Source organism: Lepidochelys kempii, chromosome 20 (assembly GCF_965140265.1).
Source record: "Lepidochelys kempii isolate rLepKem1 chromosome 20, rLepKem1.hap2, whole genome shotgun sequence".
NCBI lineage: Eukaryota > Metazoa > Chordata > Testudines > Cheloniidae > Lepidochelys > Lepidochelys kempii.
In genome coordinates, this window is record NC_133275.1 from 21,896,513 (window position 1) to 21,906,099 (window position 9,587).

Sequence of the window (9,587 nt, forward strand, 5' to 3'; positions counted from 1 at the left end):
GTACTCAATACCGAACCTTCCCTGCAAGTGGAAGAGCCACTCCCGGTGACACTCGTGCAAGCTACATAACAGTGTCCCCAATGCACGGCTCCCCTTCTCCGAGCTCACACTCACCTTTGCACTTCACTTTTCGATCAGTGAAGTACTGCTCCCCAGAGCTAGATGCAAACCCACGTTTGCAGGCGCAGCGGTGGCTCCCAGGGATGTTTTCACAGGTTGCAAAAGCCGGACAGACAGATGAAGCTGCACACGCATCAGCTGGGAAATGACGAAGAAACAATTTAATGAATTAATAAGCCTTTGCACCCTTTGTCTTACATCTTCAATGTGCTTCAATGTGCACTTCGGACGGAAGAATCCCATGCACCGCTACAGACTAGGGACCGAATGGCTAGGCAGCAGTTCTGCAGAAAAGGACCTGGGGTGACAGTGGACGAGAAGCTGGATATGAGTCAACAGTGTGCCCTTGTTGCCAAGAAGGCCAATGGCATTTTGGGATGTATAAGTAGGGGCATAGCGAGCAGATCGAGGGACGTGATCGTCCCCCTCTATTCGACATTGGTGAGGCCTCATCTGGAGTCCTGTGTCCAGTTTTGGGCCCCACACTACAAAAAGGATGTGGACAAATTGGAGAGAGTCCAGCGGAGGGCAACAAAAATGATTAGGGGTCTGTAACACATGACTTATGAGGAGAGGCTGAGGGAGCTGGGATTGTTTAGTCTGCAGAAGAGAAGAATGAGGGGGGATTTGATAGCTGCTTTCAACTACCTGAGAGGTGGTTCCAGAGAGGATGGTTCTAGACTATTCTCAGTGGTAGAAGATGACAGGACAAGGAGTAATGGTCTCAAGTTGCAGTGGGGGAGGTTTAGGTTGGATATTAGGAAAAACTTTTTCACTAGAAGGGTGGTGAAACACTGGAATGCGTTACCTAGGGAGGTGGTAGAATCTCCTTCCTTAGAAGTTTTTAAGGTCAGGCTTGACAAAGCCCTGGCTAGGATGATTTAATTGGGGATTGGTCCTGCTTTGAGCAGGGGGTTGGACTAGATGACCTCCTGAGGTCCCTTCCAACCCTGATATTCTATGATTCTATGATTCATATTCATTCTTTAAGCCGACCGCACATGAGGAAGAGTGGGCCTAGTAGAATAGGTGGGTGAGGAGGTAGGATCAAGGCAGCTGGGCTCGCTTCTGAAGGCATCTGATGAAGAAGCAAGGACAGGCCTCCAGCCCCCTCCCCTGACACCAGGAAAGGAAAAGCTGGAGGTGGGGAGCGTAGGAACGGAGGCTGCGTATCGAGGGAGCTGATCCTCCGATATCACTGCGAGGGGAGGGGCTATTATACCCATTTTTCAGATGGGGAATTGAGGCCCCGAGAGAGTAAGGTCCAAAGCAGTAATTCGGGGAACTGCATTTGAGGCACACGGGACCTGCTGGCTCAGCTCCCGTAGCCTTCTGTAGCCTGTTGCATGTGCAGAGCCCAGCTCCCCTTGATCTCACTCGCAGCCGTGAGTGCTCAGCCCGTCTGAAGATCAGGCCCCGGGGCCTCAAGTCAACACACAGCTAGTGACTTGCCCAGCACTACACCGGAAGTCTGGGGGCCTGCAGATAACAAATCCCCTCCCTACCCAGCCCTGACTCGCCCCCAGAGCAGATCTAGCCCTGCACTCAATGTGGCCATGTAATGAAAGCCTATGGCATAATGCACACGCACAAGAGGAGAGAGAACTCTTGTCTTCTGGCATTTCCTCACTTCTGAGTGGTTATCTGGCAACCTTTAGAACAGTGGTCCCCACACTGTGGGGTGCGCCCCCTAGGAGGGCACGGGGGAACGTTTGGGGGGGCCAGCTCTGCACCCGGCCGCAGCGCCAGCCTTGGCCCCCTTACTCCTGTCCGTGTACCCCCTCACCCTGGGAGCCGCCGCCTCCCTCCGGCTGCTGGAGGGGAGGTGGGGTGGACAGGGGTGAGAGAGGGACATGACCCTGAAAAGTTTGGGGACCACTGCTTGAGAACGGTCTTTTAACAAAGGCGGTTTTGGTGCATGTATTTTCCTAGGTTTTTTCCAAAAGCAAACTGAAAAAACCCATCACGTGGCATCGTACGAAGAGCCACATGGGTCAGCAGCCGAGCTGGACCCTTAACATCCATTGCACAGGCCTCAGGCACTTGAGCTGAGGGAGAAACCAAGAGCCGCAGCAGCTTGTCAGTATCTATGCGAGGGAGGGGGCACTTTGCCGGGGAGTTCCCCAGATCCCTGCTGACAGCAGAGGAATGGGGAGACTCTGCAATCTTGGCCTCCATTCCAGGCTCTGGAGGGAGCATGGTCTAGTGGGTGCAGACCCATCCGCCCATTCCCCCAAGCTCGGCTCCTTCCACCCCATCCCCTCCAATCTGTCCTTGTGGCAGTTCTGTCTTTTCCCCAGTTCTGGCTCCTTGGCCCCATCCCATTCTGCACTCCTCAGGTTTCTCATCCCAGTCCCCGTCTCCTTGCCCAGCCTGTCCCAGCCTCCTCCCCATGCCTGATCCCCCCTCCAGGGTGGATTTGATTTAAATCAGGGTGAGGGTGGGGAGAACTCCTCCTACACCTTGGATTAAGACCACAAGAACAGCCAGACTGGGTCAGACCAATGGTCCATCTAGCCCAGTACCCTGTCTTCCAACAGTGGCCGGTGCCAGGTGCTTCAGAGGGAATGACGAGAACAGGGCAGTGACCGAGTGATCCACCCGCTCTCCAGTCCCAGTTGGCCGCAGTCTGGGTTGCTCAGCTTCCCCACCCACGGCTGTGTGCAGTTTCCACCGTCTAACTTCCATTGCTCTTTCCCAGTGTGACTGGCCGTTCCTGGGGTTGCTGATGGCCAGATTGCGGGAAGTCAAGTCATTAAATCTCCTTTGCCATGTATTGGCCTAGCCTGGCTCTCTTAGTCACCGCATCGTGCTTTCCAGTCCCCGATACTCTTTTCTCTAGTACCTGATGTATTATCTTCATCACACGATCCAGAGCTACGCCATGGCAGTCTCCCCAGTACAGAGCTCCCCGTCCCTTAGCTCTAGGGCTCACACTCACCATTGCAGCGGACGGCTGGATCGGTGAACTCCGTGGCCCCCGAAGTGGATACAAACCCACGTTGGCAGGTGCAGTAGTAGCCCTGACGAGCATTGATGCACGTTGCATAATCAGGGCACAGCATTGGATCGTCGCACCTGTTCACTGGGAAATGAAGAAGGAACCAGGGCTGGGCATTGAATTAAAGCGCAGCCCTGTTTAGCTGCCAGCGGAGAAGGTGGCTTTGTGGCAAGCGGGGACACAGCGCAAGAGAGCAGAAGGGAATGAAAAAGAAAATACACAGAAAGGTGGGGAAAGGGGAGGAGGAAATGGGATGGAAAGTTCTTTGCCCGTTCAAAGCCCCCCTCCAGCTGCAGGACACTGCGGGGTTCAGATCTGGAGATTTTGTGCAGGTTTCTAGGCATTAACTTACCAGCGCTGGAGAAATGCTGAGTCCCCTTGAAGCAGATGAGCCAGCAAAAGCCTGAAAGAGGAGAAACAACCAAGGAGGCTCTTATTTCACTGGATTTTAGTGCTGTTACCCAGTAAGAGGGTGGGTGGCCTAGTGGGTAGAGCAGTGGGTCTCAGGGAAGGGTGGTTGGTTGGTTCTCTTCCTGGCTTTGCTAGTTGACCTCAGCCAAGTTGCTCGTCCTCTCTGTTTCCCCTGGGTCTGGCTTTTCCATTTTGATTATAAACTCTTCAGAGCAGCCTCTGTCTTCACATTGCTGATCATAGCTGAGACCCCTAAGCACGACTGGAACGTAACCTATCAGAGTAACAGGTTTTCGATGGGCCAGATCCCAAGGTATTCAACTCAGGAACCAATCCCGGGGCGGTGTAAATCAGCGTGGCACTCTTGACTGCCGTGAGCAGCTGAGGATCTGGCCCTCAGACCCAGCCGGAGTTTAGCCTGAGTAAGCACCACGAAAGGATACACGAGTTCAGCTCATTCTGTGGGCCCCTTCACGAGAGAGAAGTTCGCAGGCACTCGCTCCTCCCACCGTTCCAGTGTCCCCGCTGCTTGGCGATGTAACCTCGAAAGCGGTGCTCGCTACCCAACTCCAGGGACAGCTGAGCCCCCAGAGGTTCAGAAACGCCCCTTGGCTGGGACAACCAGAAGCCCGGCGGCTCGGTCTAAACCCCTCTGGAGCTGGGAAGGCAGGTGGAAACCTCAGACGATTCCTGCTGTCACTTGCACTGAAGACTGCCCCCACACAAAGGGATTATTTTGACGCTCTCTCCTCTGACCGGGAACTCAGAGAGGCCGAGGCATGTGAGGCCATTTGATTTAAAAAAGAAAAGGGACCAAACTTTCAAAAAAACCCATTGGCCTGATCCTCATTTCCCCACAAAGGACCGTGCCGGGCACAATACGAGCAGAGGAACTTGGCATTTGCAGCCCAGCGCACTGCGGCCGGTTACACGAGGCAGCTTGCATTTTGGATCCAAGCCTGGGCACCAGGTTTGTATAATTTTTGGTGGTGCCCAGAACGTCCATTGGACAGACGACTAGTCCCATTGAGAGGCTGATCCAGAACCTCCCTCCTCTGCCAGTTAAAAACCTTCTTGTATTTTCTAGCCTGAACCTTCCCAGCCCCCTTGAAATGGGGGTGGGGCAGGGCGGGGCAGGCTGGGGCTGGGTCACTCACTGCTGCCCGCACCGGGCTCTCTGCTAACCCCCCAGGCCGGCCTGGACTCCGCGTCCCCTTGATGCATGGGACCCCCCAAAGCGCGGTAAGCCCAAACATTGGTGGAGCGGGCCCCCGTTCCTAAATATTGATGGAGCACGGGCACCATGGGCCCATATAACTCGCCGCCTATGGATCCAAGGGGGCTGGGAAGTTGCAGGCTAGAAAATACAAGAAGGTTTTTAGCTGGCAGAGGAGGGAGGTTCTGGATCAGCCTCCCAATGGCTCTAGTGGTGTAAGGTGCGGCTGGATACATTTATACACAGGGTTATATGGCAGGATTGTGTGTGATCGCGGGGGACTGGACCGCTGCAAACCATCCCTTCCCCTGACCCAAGGGGTTCCCTTGACTTCCCTTCACTTCCCCCAGACCTCCTGCTCCCTGCAATTCTCCAGCCAACCCCAGCTGAGCCACTCACTGGGTTTTATAACCACCTGATCCCCAGCTGCTCAGTCTCAGGTGAGGCTGGGCCCTGCCGCCCCCGGATTCTCCCCTCTCCCATCTTTATCTTCCACAAACAGTTTGAATCTTGGCCAGCTTGCTTGGAAAGCTCTTACCTCTCTCACCCCTGGGTGTCAGGCACCCCCTTGCTTCCCCCACCCTCAGCTTTGTGGAGAGAATCTTGGCCGCTCGGAGAGAAAACGCAGGGCGGAAATGGGGGGGCCACCGTTCGTGGCGGCTGGGCAACGACCAAAGATCTGACGTCACAGCAAATCCTATATACGGCATGTTATGATGTTACTGCGTGTTATATTTGATTGCTGGGGGCAGGATTGGAAGGGGGCTGGGGGCAGGGCAAGGATTTGAGTGCAGGGAGCCGGGGGGCTGGGCTGGTCAGTGGAGAGGATCGATTCCCACAACCCCATAGGCAGGCATGGGTTAACCCGGGGGGCCAATTGGCACCTGTGTGGGGGCAGCGGCTGGCCTGCCTGCACCGCTCCCTGCTGGCTGTGTTGCTCCTCAGACAGGCCAAGAGCCTTCAGCCAGGAGCTCCTGATCCACACCCATGCCGCTCTCAGCTTCTGCATTCACAGGCTCGGATCTGGGTGGACCGAGGTGCTAACTGGGTGTGGCGGGGTCCACCTCTGGCTATGCCCCAGACTGGACTGGGTGACCTAGGAGGTCCCTTCCAGCCCTCTGCCCTGAAGCAGCCTCACTGACTCGACCCTCCATTCATTAACTGGGTGCTTCAAGTAGCATTGTAAGTCACCACCAGGCTCTGTGGGCGGGTCTGCTCTCGGGTACACCTGTCTACAGTCCTGGCACTGAGATGAACGGGGGTCTTACAGTTAAGGCCCAGGGACCCAGCTCATCAAAAGCACTTAGGCCTGCTTGGCTGCGCTCGGCACCCATACTGGTGACACTCCCAGTGGCCAAGGACTACGCCGGTGCTCAGCTGAGACTGGTGATTTGCTTCTCCCCATTAACAAACAAATACCTTATGCCTAGAAAGCCATGAGCACAACCCCTCACGCTTGTGTCACTCTTATCTGTCCTCCGGCCCCACCCTTCCGCTCAGTTCCCTTTACCCACCTTCTCTTAAGATAAGGCCCTGATCCTCCAATGATCTTCACCCAAGCAGCTCCCCCATGCCTGTTAAAGTCAGGGGGACTCTGTAGGGGGCTCCTTGCAGAATCAGGGCTTAAAGAGACTAAGAATTTTAGGGCAGGAAGTGTCTTTTGCTATTTAGCTACACACAGCACCTAGCTATTTAGCTACACACAGGGCCGTGACAATAACCTTAATATATTATTGATTAACAACAGCCACCCAAGACCAATCATTCATAATCAATGTACAACAATTAATAACAAACCACTAATAATCACGTCCACACACTGCAAACACCAATGAATCCTTCATTATTAGCCATTTGTGATTAATAATAAAAACACCCAAGGATACCCAGCGTGGCCAGCCACCGGTGTATTAATAGATCTGGAGGCAACTGTGAACATCTAATCTGACTTCCTGTGTGATACAGGCTATAGAACTTCCCTGAATTAATTCTTGTTTGAACAACAGCAGATCTTTTAGAAAAACATCCAACCTTGATTTAAAGATTTCTAGTGCTGGAGAATCCACCATGACCCTTGGCAGGTTGCTCCGATGGTTAATTGGCCTCACTGTTAAAAATTGTACCTTATGTCAGGATGAATTTGTCTAGCTTCAACTTCCAGCCATTGGATCTTGTTAGACCTTTGTCCGCTAGACTGAAAAGCCCATGATCAAATATTTATTTCCCATGTCAGTACTTATAGACTGGGATCAGGTCACCCTTTAACCTTCTCTTTGTTAAGCTAAATAGATTGAGCTCCTGAGTCTATCACTATAAGGCAAGTTTTCCAATCTTTTAATCATGCTCGTGGTTCTTCTCTGAAACCTTTCCAATTTTTTCGACACCCTTCTTGAATTGTGGACCCCAAAACTGGACACAGGATTCCAGCAGGGGTCACACCAGGGCCAAATACAGAGTAAAATAACCTCTCTCTCCAACTGGAGATTCCCCTCTTCATGCATCCCAGTACCACATTAGCCCTTTTAGTCACAGGTCACACTGAGACCTCATGTTCTGCTGATTATCCACCATGACCCCCAAATCTTTGTCTGAGTCATTGCTTCTCAGGATGGAGCCCCCCATGCTGTAAGTATGGCCGACATTCTTTGTTTATAGATGTACGTCCATATATTTGATCACACCAAAATGCATATTTTCTGATTGCACCCAGCTTACCGAGGGATCCAGATCTCTCTGTATCCATGACCTGTCCTCTTCCTTACTACCACTTCCCCAATCCGCATGTCTTTTGCTGACTTTCTCAGTAACGATTCTACGTGTCTCTCCGGGTCATTGATCAAATTAGCATTTATATGAAAAGTCACAGATCTGGGCTGAATGCCCATCACTGAAAGACCCTACGACCCCTCAAAGATCCCAACACAATGACAATTATTGTTGCCCTTTTTCAGCCCGAGCGGCTAGTTGAAGTTCTGGGCCCTGGGCATGTTCCAACTGGGAGTAGAAACTGATGATGGAGTCTGGTATTTCCTTTGTTCCAATCTGGTTTAGTTACAAGTCCTGCTTCTCCAAATGCAGGAGGGACCAAAAACCAGGGATAGCTTCTTTTCCTAAAAAAACCAACAACGAGGAGTCCTTGTGGCATCTTAGAGACTACCAAATGTATTTGGGCATAAGCTTTCATGGACTAAAACCCACTTCATCAGATGTTTAGCCCACGGAAGCTTATGCCCAAATAAATGTGTTCGTCTCTAAGGTGCCACAAGGGCTCCTCGTTGTTTTCGCTGATACAGACTAACACGGCTACCACTCTGTAACCTTCTTTTCTTACAGTCGCAAGCCTCTTTAGCCATCACCAAACCCAAAATTTCTCTCTGGTCTTCTCCCAGGGTCATTCAAACCCGTGTCTACAGCTCCTGTTTGGCTTTCTTCCTCTTTCTCTGAGTCTCTCCCAGTTTCTTGGCTGCCACTCCCCCTGCAGCTAGGCTAATTCCATGCCTAACATTAACGTACACACACACCTGGTCAGAATAATACCCAGATGGCACCCTCTGCCCACATAGTGCTAGTTTCTGGGCAGATTCTGGGCAGTACTAGGTGCTGTATAAACACAGATCAAAAAAACCGTCCCTGCCCCAAAGAGCTTCAGTTAAGTTTGTTTGTTTTTTGCCAAGCCCCCATTGGAAGAAAATAACACAATTCCTTACAAACTTACCTACAAGGTGGGTGATAAGCTGCTTCTTCATTATGCCACTGCCTTCTCTTACCAGACAAGAAAACTGCCCTACTTTGTCCTGTTGTGATCTTTCTCAGAGGAAGTTTGCTGAATGACACAGATTTTACTGGGGCTTCTTTTCTGGAGGCTTTAGCTCAGCGCCCCTTATCTTGTGACATTTCTTCTTCCTCTGCGCAGGATGGTCTCTGGGCATCTACTACGTGTTTATTATCAGTGTACCCAAATAACACCCCTGCAATGGACAGGAAACAACAGGGGAAGTTGCAATTTTATCTATTCAGGAACTGAAAGTGGGACATGGAGGGTGGGGGGAGTTGGTCTTATTATAGCATCATAGAATATCAGGGTTGGAAGAGACCTCAGGAGGTCATCTAGTCCAATCCCCTGCTCAAAGCAGGACCAACACCAACTAAATCATCCCAGCCAGGGCTTTGTCAAGCCGGGCCTTAAAAATCTCGAAGGATGGAGATTCCATGACCTCCCTAGGTAACCCATTCCAGTGCTTCACCATCCTCCTAGTGAAATAGTGTTTCCTAATATCCAGCGTAGACCTCCCCCACTGCAACTTGAGACCACTGCTTCTTGTTCTGTCATCTGCGACCACTGAGAACAGTCGAGCTCCATCCTCTTTGGAACCCCCCTTCAGGTAGTTGAAGACTGCTATCAAATCCCCCCTCACTCTTCTCTGCTGCAGACTAAACAAGCCCAGTCCCCTCTCTGGCATTGCACTCCATAATGTTTTATGGAAATATGCTTATGAGTGTGAATATAATGTAACTGGAATATGCTTCATGCAAAAGGTCTCTTGTAAGGTATTATTACAATGCTTATAATATACTGAGTGTGGTCATCCTATTTGTATGTATTTATCATTCTTGTATCTAAAAACTAGAAATATAAAGTATAACTCTGAGGTCCTATTGTAATTATGTGGGCCATTAATGGTGGCTTAGAATCTTGATGGCTCCCAGTGACTAGGACAATTGGTTGTAAATGTTTATTTACCTGCATGCCTTCCTGTGTACCTGACATGGGTAATGAAGAATGAGGTCTCACAGGACATGTGACAAGGTCACATGACACTGGAACCTATCTTAAACCTG

General features: G+C 51.3%; 1 protein-coding gene across 8 annotated transcripts in view; it reads right to left on the minus strand.

Annotated features, from left to right (window-relative positions):
• The window catches only part of LOC140901111 (adhesion G protein-coupled receptor E3-like), a 35,070-nt gene extending 26,379 nt beyond the window's left edge, over nt 1-8,691 (minus strand). For 7 of the 8 annotated variants that reach the window (XM_073319368.1, XM_073319371.1, XM_073319367.1 and 4 more), the window contains exons 1-4: nt 8,464-8,691; nt 3,474-3,524; nt 3,062-3,205; nt 115-258 (exon numbers count right to left, since the gene is read on the minus strand). In XM_073319368.1, the coding sequence (XP_073175469.1) occupies nt 115-258; nt 3,062-3,205; nt 3,474-3,524; nt 8,464-8,494 (370 nt within the window). In that variant the 5' untranslated portion in view covers nt 8,495-8,691. The remainder of the gene's footprint in view (nt 1-114; nt 259-3,061; nt 3,206-3,473; nt 3,525-8,463) is intronic. The other variant, XM_073319364.1, reaches the window with a different exon arrangement.
• Between the last annotated feature and the right edge of the window lie 896 nt (nt 8,692-9,587).